Below are 14,913 nucleotides of genomic sequence, written 5' to 3'. Positions count from 1 at the left end.
ACTGTATATACTTGCACTTGTTCCAAATTCATTTCTACTTGCCAACACAAGTTGATTTGTTAAAAAAAAACAAATACAGGAATGCTAAACACGATATAAACACGGAATTGTAATTAGATTATAAATTATCTTAAAAATTTATGTACTTTTGTCGATCACTCTCCAACTGCCGCACAACCAGTGAGCTTTTCGCACTTATAAAAATGGTGAAATCTTAATGGAGTGGTTGAGAGAATGAACTATTTGCTTTTTACTGAATAACGTCTTTTTGTGCCCTAGATTTTTGTTTTTCTATGTTCCTTAGTTTTTTAATGCTGCTATTTCTTTCCCTTACCGACTTTCTATTCCCTGAATGGCCAGAATAATTATAATAAGGCCTTTCGTGTCTATATAAACCCTAATCCTATGATTCTCGTTTCATACATAACCTGTTGATTTCACTAGTATAATCTCGAATCAAAAGATCAGTAAAAGCAAGCAGCAAAAATTAAATGGCTGCAAATGATGTGCCATGTTGTGAAACTATGTTTTGGGTGTATTTAGCTTCATCAATTGCCTTGGTTATTTTTGCTGGACTCATGTCTGGTTTAACCCTAGGTTTAATGTCCCTTAGCCTGCTTGACCTTGAGGTGCTCATCAAGGCTGGTCAACCTAATGATCGCAAGAATGCAGGTATAATTGCTTAATTATTTTTGTTTTTTACATTCATCATTTACAAGATTTGATTCTTAATTATATAACTTTTCCCATGTTATGGTTTTACAGAAAAGATTATGCCCATAGTCAAGAATCAACACCTACTCCTATGTACGCTTCTCATATGCAATGCCATAGCCATGGAGGTATGGTATTTACTTCAATTTCATTATAATTCAAGATTTTCATGTTGAAAGTAATTGATACAACACACATATAAAATGGGAACATCTATTATTATAATATAGAAAATAGCTCAAAACTCCATCTCTTATTATAATAAAGAAAATAGCTCAAAACTCTATTACAATCGTTCCCTACATCTCTTTATTATTTGATATCCTAACTCAATATCTAGATGCTATATATACACGACACACACACATATTAGTTGAGCTCCAAGCAACATCTAAGGAATCCTACTCAATCTTGGATTAGTACCAACCCTTCTACACCTCATCGTGTAAGGGCATATTCGGTATTTACCATTATTATCCCCTAATTTCAGCATAAAAGTTAATAGATCTTTTAAGCCCAACAGATTTCTCATTTCACCAAACTTCACCTTTGCAAGTGCTTTTGTTAGACTGTGAGCTCGTTGCTCCTTCCTGCTAATATGCTAAACCACTATTTTTTTTCCGACTCTTTCGCGCAAGACTTGACATGTTTGCTTTGGCGATGAAAAGCTGGATTTTTTACTAATGCAAGTGTAGATGTATTGTCAATCTTGAGTACCATTTCTTGTACACGAGATCTGATTTTGTTCAAGAAGATCATGAAGCGAGACTGTTTGACAACTCACTCCACTAGTAGCCATATATGTACTCCGTCTTACATGAGGATAGGGCAACTATCTCTTGCTTTTGTGAAACCAAGTAATAGGTGATTGGTCTAAGACCATCTCCAATGCATTGAACTCATATGAGTTTAATGGGTTGACACATATACATTCCATTTACTATACAATTTTACCCATTAAAATCTACACTCAATTAAACTCTATACAATTTAATGGATTGTCACATCATTTATCATTTTTTTTTATTTATTGTTATTTTAAAAAAAATTAATTGACATGAAATTAAAAATTAAAAGCTACAATTAAAATTAACATTAATTAAAAATTTAAAACAAAAAATAATATATATATATATATATATATATATATATATATATATATATGGCTAGGTTAATTTGTTTCTTATATTTATTGTGTTTTAGAATGCACCAATAGGAATTTAATAAAACTAAATAATTATTTAATTAAATAAAAATAGATATTAAATGATTTCCATAATTGTATGTATATTAAATGATATCCATAATTATATTTTTTTTTATGGAAACTAATTAAATTCGTCATTAATGTCAGCAATAACATTTTTTCAAAATAAAATCGTATCAAGGTTTTTTTGTTAGCAATAACGTTCTTTCAGGACTCACTCACTTAAAATACAATAAAGTTGTATGAAATATGAATAATGAAAGTGTATTCTAGTAGAATATACTCTCGTTCTACTAGAATACGCTCTTATTCTTCTAGATACGAATTCATTCTGAAAGAATATTATTGTTGATATTAATAACAAATTTAATTAGTTTCATAAAAAATAATTATAAGTATGGATATCATTTAATATATATTTAATGTTTACTAAATTCTTATTGGTGTATTGTAGCACAAAATAGATGTGAGAAACATTTGAATATATATATATATATATATATATATATATGTGTGTGTGTGTGTGTGTGTGTGTGTGTGTGTGTGTGAGGAGAGAGAATGTAGAGTTCAATGAGGATTGAACTCTCCATTCCATTGAATCCTAGTCATTTTCCCACAATGGATATTTTGAGTTTAATGAGATTAAACTCTCCATTAAACTCCCATTGGAGATGACCTAAGTAAAAAAAATGACCTGTTGTATTTAATTATCCGATCATCTTGATCTATGTTGTGAGTTGTGATTTCTATGACTATACCTTATCTAGTTAGCAAGTACTATATAAGGATTCCTTGGTGCTCAGATAATATGCGTGTGTGTTTTGTTTATATACTCTTTAGATACCAAAGGGCTACTAGCCCAGCGGTATCCGATGTTGTCATTCCTCGTTGAGGGTTCAAGTCCTACTGTAAATATAAGTGAAATAATTTAGAAGTAGTTTAATATATATTTGTATTGCCGTTAAAAAAAAAGATAGATATAGGTAACAATTGTCACAGAGTTGTGAGCTATTTTTTCATACCTTCAAAATCGATCATAAATTAACTAAGTCTTTTTTTTTTGGTACATAAGGCTTTGCCAATTTTCCTTGACTCGATTCTCCTGCCTTGGACTGCGATATTGATATCTGTAACTCTTGTGGTTGCTTTTGGTGAGGTAATTTATGATGATTTTAAAAATTTCGCTTACGTCATTGTTGTTGTTGTTGTAGTTATTATTATTATTATTATTATTATTATTATTATTATTATGTAGGTGTCTAATTATAATGCCATTATGTTGCTTTTATCACTAGATTATACCCCAAGCCGTGTGCTCACGATATGGACTAGCTATTGGTGCAAAGCTCTCGTTCATAGTTCGGTTTCTTGTCATAGTTGTCTTCCCCATAGCCTATCCTGTCAGCAAGGTATTTTCTTTCACCTCTTATAATTATACGCATGCTTCAAGAAATTAATCGAGTATTATAGGCAACAAAATATGCGAAAATAAACACAAGAACCAAATTGTACACATAGATACAAATTGGACAATAGAGATATAAGTTTTAAGTGATCAACATAAATATATATATAATATAATAAATCGGAATTAGTTGCATGCATGCATGCATGAAAACCTATAATGTAAAGTAAGGTTTTATTTTTATTAAATATTTTCAGCTTTTAGACTTGATCCTTGGTAAAGGACATTCCATGCTTTTACGACGCGCAGAGCTTAAAACATTGGTCGATATGCATGGAAATGAGGTACGATTTATATATATCCAATTAAATTCGAATATATAACATAAGATAAATTAATTAACTAAATCAAAACTATATACTGCAATTATTCTAATATTCAGGCGGGAAAAGGCGGAGAATTAACACATGATGAAATTACAATTATAACCGGAGCTCTTGATTTAGCACAGAAAACGGTCAAAGATGCCATGACACCAATATCCGAAATATTTTCCCTCGAGCTCTACTCTAAACTCAACGAGTATACATATATATATAATAATTTCTTTTTTGAATAATTGTTTTTTTATTCATTTATATATAAAGTTAACATATTTTAATTTCTCAGGGACACTATGAGTTTGTTATTAAACAAAGGGCATAGCCGTGTTCCTGTGTATCTAGGAAGACCAGAAAATATAATTGGCCTTATTTTGGTAAAAAGTTTAATCAAATTTCGAGCTGAAGATGAAGTTCAAATTAAGAATCTCAGTATCCGGAAAATCCCAAGGTACAATTTGTGATGGCCTAAACCATATTGTTATTTGCTGCGAAATTTGTTCTACTAGAAAAAAACACTGATGTTTATGTACTTTTATTTTTTTTAAAGCAAGACTTTATTAAAAAGATATAAAAAGGAATTACAAGGTATAATACAATGGGTTATAAACCCACAAGTCCCATAACATTATCCTCCCCTATTTAGCTCTATATATTTCTAAGACATATAAGAAAGCCAATGCTTTGATATCGTAAGCAAGAACAATCAGTCTTTTCATTTTGTTGTTAAAAATCAAACCATTCTTTTAAGTCCAAATTATCCATAAATATGCCCCGATAAATATGCCCTGGAGGCTGCATCTGTAATATCTATTCCTCTATTGCTGTTTGCGAGGTTTGTATTAACGCCCATAATTTCGTTCAAATTGTCTTTACTAAGAGGTCCATCCTTCCACCAAATAGTCAAATGTGCACGTAACTCCTTAACTGTTGAACACTCCTTGAAGAGGTGGTCTTCGTTCTCTTCGAATGCATTACACATGGGGCACATGGTCTTTGGAATACACACCCCCTCTGTACTAAATTGGATCTCGTCGGTAGCTTACCAAGTCTCGCGCACCAAATGAATATGTTAATCTTTTGAGGGACTATCTTAGTCCATATAGTGGGCAAGTGAGAGGAGTCCAAGAATCTCTTGCTACTTCCCTCCGGAGGGAAGACATAGTGTAATCTTCACCCCCATCAAGACTCCAACACCACCTTCCAATGTTTGAATTTCCCCTGCTATCGTTACTTCTATAGAAGAGTGAATTAAGGTCAATGTTGAAAGGTTCCAATTCGATCCTAACGTGAGATATTCTAGTCGAAACAAATCTTTTGTTAGCTAATGATCTCATCATTCCCGGTCTCCCGTCTTCACCTTATATGCACCTAATCACCTTTTTCCAAATAGAGTTTGTAACATCTCTAAAGCGCCACCACCATTTTGTTAAAAGAGCGAGGTTAAGGGGGTGTTTGTCTTGTCTTTTTGAGAGCCAAGTCATTTTTGGAAAAGATAAAAGGTAAAAGATGTTTGGTAGAAACATTTTAAAAGCTATTTTTGGATTTTAGATAGAAGAAAAACCAACTTTTTGGAAAAGTTAGGAAAACCTGACTTTTTGTAACTTTTACAAAAAAAACTTTTGCTTCTAAAAAAGACAAGCCAAACACCCCCTAAGTGCACATAAGCTTCGAATCGCCAACCCTCCTAAATTGTTAGAGCTCATTATTTTAGGCCAAGCTACCCACGTGATGTTTTTATGCTTTGATGAGGTCTCCCAAAAGAAGCCATTGCGATTACTTTCTAGCTTTGAGTTAACTTTTTTAGGGATCATATAAAGCTAGAATAGGTATATACCAAGGTCGCCAAGCAGAGACTTAATTAGAGTCAAACGACCTCCCATAGAAAAAGATCTAGCTTTCCACATGGAGAGTTTCTTGTTAAACTTATCAATAAGAGGAACCCACGTCGAAACTCTAGAATTTCCACCTACCGGCATACCAAGATAGGAGAATGGAATATCACCTACCAATTGAGCCATGGAAGACACCTCATATATGGAAACATCGATACCTATTATTTTGCTCTTTTGAAGGTTGACCTTGAGACCGGAATCAAGATGGAAACAAGTGAGGATTCTCCTAAGGTTTCTCATATTCTACTTCGATCATTTTCCCAAGAAAATCGCATCGTTCGCAAATTGAAACAAGGAGAAAGTTGGTCCATCTTTAGGCATTTCCATCCCCTCGAAAAGACCTTTGTTATTCGCCTCTACTAAAGCCACCTTAAGACCCTTAGCATCAATTATGTAAAGAAACGGGGATACGAGATCTCCTTGTCTCACTCCTTTCTCTAAAAAGAACTCTTCTGTGGGTGATCCATTGACAAGAATAGAGACCTTAGAGGAAGAAAGAATTGCTTGAACCCAAGTTCTCCACGTGTCACAAAATCCCAATTTCTTCATGACATCCTCCAAGTAACTCCATCTTATAGAGTCAAACGCCTTATCAAAGTCAACTTTGAACAATAGTAATTTTTCCTTCTCTTTTTAGCCCATGATATGATTTTGTTCACCACCAAGGGGGCATCCATGATGTTCTATCGCTAACGTACGTCAATTTCTGATCACTGATGACTGTGCCAATAACCTCTTTAAGACGAGCGGCAAGGGATTTAGAGATGATCTTGGTGATACACCAAATAAGGTTTATTAGTCTATACTTTGTAAGATTGAGTGGGTCATTTGTTTTTGGGATAAGAGATATAAAGGAGGCATTGCTTCCCAAATTTAAGACTTTGTGATGTTCAAAGTGCTTCACCGCTTCATCGCTTCAACCACATCACCCCCAATAATATCCTTTTAATCTTAATGAACTTAAATGAAAAACCATCATTTGGACCAAGACATTTATCGTTGCCACAATCCCACACGTCTTCTATAATTTCATCACTCGTTAAACTCAATTCCAAATAAAGTCGAGCATGATCTGAAAGTTTCTTGAATTTCGAACTCATAAACCTTGGTCTACAAGTGGTTGTTTCTTTGAACTTTTTCTTGAAAAAGTTAAAAACCTCATCTTTTATTTGTTTCGGGTCAATTCTCCATATCCCGTTAATGTTTAAACCATTTATGTGTGATCTCTTTCTGTTCATATTTACGATTCCATGGAAAAAAACTTGAATTCTCATCATCCTCTAGAACCCACTTGCACCTTGCCTTTTGTCTAATGCCAAGCATCTTATACATATGTATCGCCTCGATTTGTAACATTGTATCTAAGAGTTCTTTAAGGGAAGCATCATCCAGAACAACAACTTTGGCGATCACGTCCAACGCAACAATTTTTGTTCTAAGCATTTAAAGTTCTTCCTCTTTCTTGTTGTAAATGAGAACCCGTCCAAATTTTATGTCATTTTTAAGAACTCTCAACTTTTAGGAAATCCTCTCAATTTTTGAGAACATAGTCAACCTGGAACATGGGGTGTTCCAAGAATCCTTCACGACATTAGTGAGACCATCGTCTAAGAGCCAAGACGAGAAAAACCGAAATGGAAGTGGTCTGAAGTCCGGAGAGTTAGTATCTAATAGAACCATGTAAGCGTGTGGAAGTGCCAATTTGCTAAAATTTGGCCAAGTTTGAAGAAACTTGTTGGAGACAAGATACCGGTCAAGCTTGCTAAATTTGACCCATCCAGACTCATCCAAGTATATTTACGCCAACCAAGTTTATGATAACAAGACCGATCGTAACATTGTTCTTCATATATTCTTGAGAAAATCATAACTTTTTTTTTATCAATTTGGTTTTGTAGGTTTTTTGTTGTTGTTGTTGTTATGGGGATATTTGAAAATCATTATCATAGAAAAAAAAAGTTTCGTAGTACGTGAATGGAGATCCACAATACTGAGAGATTTTTGAAAAAAAAAAACAATGTAAAAATAAGAAAAACAAACCATTTCACATCAAATAGTAATTCGACGTTGACCAGTGAAATTGGTGGCCCTTTTATAACAAAACCTAAAATTCTTTAGCTAAACATGAATAGCTACAGAATTTGCTATAAAATTCAACAACCAAATTCCATAGTAATTTTTCTCATAACAAATTGTTTTTGCTACGGAATTAATACATAGCAAATATATTTTGTACCAAATTCCGTAGACAGATACAATAACAAATTCTATAGCTATATTATTCTAGCAAATTCCATAGCCATATTTCTCTAGGCATATTTCTGTAGCAAATTCTGTGTACTTATTTTCATAGCAAATTCTATCGGAATAATCCCGTAACCAATTTCTTAGGCATATTTCCATAGCATATTACATAACTATATTTCCATAGCATATTGCAAATTTCATATGCATATTTCAATAGCAAATTCCGTAAGCATATTTTCTAAGCAAATTTTGTAGCCAAAATTTTGTAGCAAATTTCGTAATAATATATAATAAAAAATCTAGTTATCAATTACACAGTACTAATAAATGAAAACACAATTAATAAAAATCAAAACAATTAGAAAACAAATCAATATTGAATATACGATACTCTATCACTGACTAGTAAAAGTTTTGACATGGTCTGTCAAAACGTTATTAAAAGTAACTGCTTGCACGTTGTTGTTCAAGTTTCCCATATTTTGTTTTGATCTGATTTCTTCTTAAACTCTTCAAAATTCCATTTTGCATTCTAGGATATCCACACTTTTAATGATCTATGACTAGGCATTATTTTGTCTCTTTGTTTGTTTGTTTATTTATTTATTTATTTTGTTGAGCGCATGAATGTTGTAGATATATTGTCTATATCCAAGGTTGTAGAATTCGCTACTCGATACCTGTTCGGCCGACTATCGAGCAGCAAATATTCAAATTCGATAATTCATGTAGAAATATTTTTAAGAAAGTTATATATATATATATATATATATATATATATATATATATATATATATATATATATATATATATGTCAAAATCATAAGTTAAAATTATCAGTTGATTGAAATATATAACAAAATTAGATACATGTGCATACACAACATGAAAAACATACAATGGTCTCACTTCGTGAATAATTATTGAAAATTTAAGATATACATGCAATACTAATTGCATGTGTGTGTATGTGTGTGTTAAATAATAAATCATTAAGTATATTATACATATTAATCATCGAGTTGACCGAGTTTTACAACACTGCTCGCTTCAGTAAGGGGTCGATTGGGGGTACTCAGATTCTGTAACTCGCATCGGTAACGGGCCGTGTAATCGGCCAACTCAATGAATTTTACAACACTGTGTATATCGTTCCTTCGCCTTAGTTTCCCAAGGTCTTCATTTTAGAAGTTATTGCATCATTCCAACAACAATTTTTCTACATTACAAAATATATACATTAGTTTAAATATTAATATGTACCTAATAATTACATAAAATTAAGGATCTACTCTTTTGATAAATGATTAATGAAGAATAATGGTAGAACAATGGTATGATGACAACAACCTACAAATATAGTGATATGATTACATTCAATGTACATAAATTAAAAGATCAGAATTTTACATTACTTATTTTCCTAACCTCCAAATACGTTGCTTGCGGTTGAAACTCCTCAAATCGAAGTCCATTTGCGATTTCCTTATGAATATAATTTTGTTTTTTAAACCTTAAATACCTTATGTTTATGTGATTGACCCATGGCCAAATCATAACCTATATCCTCGAAATGGCAGCCCATTAAGGCCCGTCTAGTTTTAAAGATTTTCTCATGTATAAATTATATCCACTTTACACTTATTTGACAGGATTCATGAATGTTTACCGCTGTATGAGATGCTAAATTTGTTCCAGAAAGGACAAAGCCACATGGCAGTTGTTGTAAGAAGTAAAATTGCTCTCAATACACATAACAATTCCTCTGGCCAGCTGTTAACTCAGATTAAAGTAGAGAAAAAAGGTCTCTTAACTTTATATAAGACACGAAATTATTAAGTTATTATATATATAGTAACTAACTAATAATAATTTCTGAATCGTGTCATAGGTCAAAATACAAAACTGAGCATTTACAGATCTTCAAGTGATCCTACATCTCAAAATCCCGCACCAGATCAAAATATTTCAAGTGTTCTAGACTCATTCCCTAATCCAGATGAAGAAATTATTGGTCTTATAACAATGGAAGATGTTCTTGAAGAACTTCTACAGGTTCGCTATTATACTATACCATTGAAATAATTACCTTTATCACATTTGTTTAAATATTTAACGAATTTCATGTGTCCCGTATCATTTTAAATGTGAAGGAACCTATTCTCGATGAAAGGAACGAATATGTCGATGTAGACAACATGTAAGTCTTTTGATCAATACTTTATTATAAATAACTTTAAAAACATTACATTAAGGCATGAGAATAGTCCTAGTAGTGGAAAAAACATAAGTCTCTAAAAATATTAGGGAAAGATTCACTATGGTAAATTATTACAATTTAGCAAACAAATATCTCAAACCTATTACACCCATACTTTCCAAATATTTACTTCATACTTTTCATTACACTCTAAAATTAACAAGAGAATAAAAGAAGAACAAAAAAATACTTAAAATGTATTTAATGTGATCACTTTGATACCAAAACCTTACCTTGGCTCCTTTTATAGAAGTGAAGCCCATCCCACCTTTATAATCTATCAAATATGGGACAAATTATTCAATAACAATATTGTAGAAACACATCCTATCTAATAAATGAAAATACTTTTGACACTTGTCAATTTTTCCTCAATTTTGACACATGTCATTTTCTAGGATTTTAAAAATTGTTATTTTCCACTTGTCATTTTTAGGGATTTCAATTTTTTCTTAAAATAAATTTCCAAAAAATTCTAATGGGTTATATATATATACTAGTCGAATGCCTGCGCGTTGCGCATAAATATCTATATAGTTGAAATCTTTACAAATATATGTTTTTTAAATATAACAATAAAGTTGTTGTTAAATTTGATATAAAAATTCGTATACTAAATTGATATAATCTATTGATTATTTTGAATTATATGATAATATATACATCTATTATAACTGTATAATCTCAACCGTTTGAATGATTTCTACCCGCGAGTTACTCATTAATAAAATTAAATATAATATATGGTTTAATGTTATTTATAGTTGTTGTTGTTTTTAGTTAATTTTTTAAAATTTATTTGCTTAACGCTTTAATTTCTATCATTATAATTATTTAAAACATCAAACATTGTTTTTTGATTTTAAGGGTAACAATATAATCATTTATATAGACTTATTTTTAACTATTGTTATTGTAAGTTATTTTAAGCTACTTATTTAAGAGCTTTTAACGATTATAAAAATATCTTTATGAAATATTTAGTTAAATTGAGATTATAATTTATTTTTTGCATTTAGCACTATAATTTATCACATTTAACTATTTACAAAATATTCATTGAGTTTTTTAAGTAGACTGAAATTTATATTTAAGTCGACACTGTAATATTATATTTAAACAATTTAAGTATTTTGTCCAAATTGTTCAAATGTTGTAGCTTTAAACTGATAATGGTTTACATACAACAACATATTAAATATAATATGTTAAAAGTTAAAGACATAACTTTATAAGTATAAGTAAAGATATTACTTTAATATTGAAATTTAGTTTATTTATGATTACACTTTAAGTTTGATATTTATTTAACCTTATTAACCAACTTATAATCGTTATTAGAAAGACATTACAATTTATCACTTTTAACTATTTACAAAATATTCTTTTGGTTGTTTAAGTTAAACTAAAATTTATATTTAAGTTGATCATATAATATTATATTTAAATTTATAATTTAAGTATTTTATACAAATTATTCAAAAGTTGTAGCTTTAAAATGATAATGGTTTACATCCAACAATATATTAAACTAATAAATTAAGTATAATATGTTAAAAGTTAAAAAAACATAACTTTATAAATAGAAGTAAAAATATTCTTTTAATATTGAAATTTAGTTTATATATGATTACACTTTAGATTTGATATTTATTTAACCTTATTAACCAACTTATAATTATTATTAGAAAAAAATTGAAAAGTCATGGAAGTTTCAAATGAATGTGGTGAAAGAAAAAAATGCATGAGAGTTTCAAATGAATGTGGTGAAAGAAAAAATGTTTCCTTTATAATATAGTATGATATAAGGTTATCATTTTATTAATTTAATAATAAATTCTCATAAATGATTCAAACGATTTGATTTCTTTCATAAATGTTCTAAAAGATTACATTTTTATAGAAAAACATTATTTTATAAAATATTTAATGTTTATATTCATATTAAATTTTTATTTTTAATAAACCCGTGTGATACACTGGTCTTAAACCTAGTTGCATAATACTCCAATTAATGTTATTGTTTCTCCTCGTTTCTTTCTTTTATATTCAGAATGAAAATAAACATGCTTCCATCCACGTTAAGATCGGGGGCAACATCAGCATCTAATTATGATTGGAAAACTTTGGTGTCATCTCCACTTCAAGCATCACCAATTTCTTCACACCATCAAACTTCTGCAATAACTTCACCTATTTCACCATTTATCCAGTCACCCTTCAAAAAACCAACATCATATACTTCTCCGACAAAGTCTACACCAAATTCTCCTATGGGCCACGTCAGCAGCTCACCATCTTCATATAAGGTAAGTCAAAGTTTATGTATTATATATAACTCTTTTATGTATTAATTACTATGATATGATATGATCTTATGGACATTACACGTGGCATGCATGCAGGTCTCAAGGAAATCATATGAGAAGCTCGATAAACCTAGTAATAAGTAGTTCTTCAATCTCTTACACTTTATCACCTCAGAAATAAGTGTATAAGCTTCGAGGAGCTTTGTTTTTTCTTCTTCTGTTAACTTTATGTGGATGCTAATAAACTGATCTTGTTTAGGGATAAATATTTAAATTGCAGCGTGTCCCCACCGAAAAGTAGATAAAAATGTGAATATCTTGAAAAATTAAATTTTAAAAAAGACAAAAAATAATCTAACATCCACCATTCATTTTTCTGGATAAGATATACTAATAAATGAGGAAATAAAAACATAAATTCATGTATAAAATAAAGAAAAACTTGGAGGAAAAAGAACTAGCCATGAAAACTCTGTTCAGTGTGGAAGTAATACATCCATACATTACAACTTCACCATCTCTTCAATGGCAACCTAAAACTTCAATATCCAACAAAATCCCATCACAAATCCCCACAAAAACATGGAGGATTTATGCAAAAGCAAAAGGGTTCAATGGGGAAACCATACAAAAACAGAAACTTATGATGAAAGAAGAAAATAAGAAGAAGAAAGAAGAAGCAGATGATAAAATAGAAGATGTGGTGATGGGAAGAATTATAACTAGGATTTTGTTCAATGTTGGGGTGCCTTTGGTGACTGGGTTAGGTTTGCTTCAAGTGTTTAGCGTGATAAAAGAACAAAATTTATGGCAAATCCCACGTTGGTTACCGTTTTTGACGACTTTTATTACATTTGGAGCTTCGACACTTGGGATTGCGTATGGGACTTTGTCGACTAGTTGGGATTCTGAAAAGAAAGGTTCAATTCTTGGGTTTGAAGAAGCTAAGGAGAATTGGGTTCGGATGTGGGAAGAAGATGATGGTGACAACGTTTGAGGTATATCAAGTTTTGTGTTATACGATGTAAGTTGTAATTGTGTTGTTTTGAATTATAGCACACCTCGTATCTATTAGATCATATGTGATTTTTTTAAAGAATCCAAATATTTTCGAGGGTTTGTTAGATCATATGGTTCCAGTTTTTAGATGAGGTTTGTTATGGGCCACAAAGGATTGATAGACTATAGTGTTATCCAACCAAATCTTGTACAAGAAAACTATATTTTTTTAATTATCTATGCATATAATGACAAGTAACATTTTTAATATATATTTTTTTATAATATATTAACATCACAATCTAACTCAATGCAATACTAATAGCTGTTAAAGTATTTGTAATTAATTATATTCCATTCAAAATAATAAAATGTTTATGATATAAAACCATAATAATAATGAAATATGAGTTGAAAGAAAAAAAAATACTCTTGTGTTTTAAAATTTAAAATATACTAGCAACAAATCCGGAGAATATCCCACCGAAATGAGTGGGGAAGATAGATGTTGATATTCATACCGCGAAGAGCAATTGCATCATGTAGATGACCTTCGAAAGACGTATCAACGAGAACCTGTAAAAGAGCCAAACAAAAGTGGTGAATCCAATATTCAAGCTTACGATTTTGTCCAACTTAATTTAATTGAGGTAACAAAATAGATTGGTTGAAAAGTGTTAGTAAAAGATATATACCATTCAATATATTGAATGTTTGTTTGTTTCGACCACTGTCTTTGTCAAGTTTATATTCTTAGTCAAGTTTTTCAGTTTTGCATCACTACATAAATCCAAAATATAATTTTTAAGACTTTATCTATTGTCATGTTTAGGATACAATTTACTAGGGATGAGCTTTGGAACCGGACCGGTTCGGAACCGGAACCGGTTTTCGTATATTATAAGAACCGGGAACCGGACCGCCGGTTCTAGCGCCGGTTCCGGTTCCGGTCCCGGTTTTTCGGTTATTTTTCAAAGTAGAACCGGTTGAAATACTATAGATTATATGCTATCTTCTGGAGCTTGTAAATGATTCAATATTTAACCAAATTATGACTTTTTACATTCTAAATTGAAGTACAAATACTAAATTACATGTTGAAAAAAAGAATCAACTAATTCCGATTTCATATGAGTGAGTTATGCGCATTTTAAAAGCGGGGACAGATTCCAAAAAAATAAAAAATGTTTAAATAGAAAAAACGCAGCATTGATATGTTGTCTTCCGGGGTCTATAACTGATTCAATATCTAACCAAAATATATGTTTTTATAGTCTAAAATGAACTACAAACATCAAATTACATGCTAGAAAAAAATTAAGTGATTCCGACGTCATATGAATGAGTTATACACATTTAAAAAATGGGACATATTCAAAAAAACAAAAAAATAATGCTGAAATAAAAAAACGCAACATCGATATGCTTTCTTTCGGGGCATGTGTCTGATTCAATATCTAACCAAAACATATGTTTGTACCGTCAAAAATGAATTAC

The 14,913-nt window shown here is 30.7% G+C and overlaps 2 protein-coding genes across 3 annotated transcripts; both read left to right on the top strand.

The window, feature by feature from the left end:
- Positions 1 to 353: 353 nt before the first annotated feature.
- Positions 354 to 12,683, top strand: LOC145072605 (CBS domain protein with a domain protein (DUF21)). 2 transcript variants are annotated; one of them, XM_079019052.1, is made up of 12 exons: positions 356 to 672; positions 766 to 842; positions 2,994 to 3,077; positions 3,217 to 3,330; positions 3,584 to 3,670; positions 3,769 to 3,908; positions 3,996 to 4,157; positions 9,501 to 9,652; positions 9,740 to 9,903; positions 10,002 to 10,048; positions 12,162 to 12,417; positions 12,514 to 12,683. In XM_079019052.1, the coding sequence occupies exons 1-12, from the start codon at positions 492 to 494 to the stop codon at positions 12,559 to 12,561; spliced, it is 1,512 nt and encodes a 503-aa protein (XP_078875178.1). In that variant the 5' UTR covers positions 356 to 491; the 3' UTR covers positions 12,562 to 12,683. The 2 variants fall into 2 exon arrangements, with proteins under 2 accessions (XP_078875179.1, XP_078875178.1); XM_079019053.1 differs by lacking the exon at positions 2,994 to 3,077 and having other exon boundaries at positions 354 to 672.
- A 140-nt stretch (positions 12,684 to 12,823) lies between these two features.
- Positions 12,824 to 13,541, top strand: LOC145072607 (transmembrane protein, putative (DUF3464)). Its single transcript, XM_079019054.1, has one exon. It carries the CDS (start codon positions 12,839 to 12,841, stop codon positions 13,412 to 13,414), a length of 576 nt encoding a protein of 191 aa, XP_078875180.1. The 5' UTR covers positions 12,824 to 12,838; the 3' UTR covers positions 13,415 to 13,541.
- The last annotated feature ends 1,372 nt before the right edge of the window (positions 13,542 to 14,913 follow it).

Source organism: Lactuca serriola, chromosome 9, assembly GCF_051521515.1.
Source record: "Lactuca serriola cultivar US96UC23 chromosome 9, Lser_US96UC23_V15, whole genome shotgun sequence".
In the NCBI taxonomy this organism is placed as follows: Eukaryota; Viridiplantae; Streptophyta; class Magnoliopsida; order Asterales; family Asteraceae; genus Lactuca; species Lactuca serriola.
The sequence above is the reverse complement of the archived record's forward strand: the minus strand, read 5'-3'. Positions and strand labels throughout refer to the sequence as shown.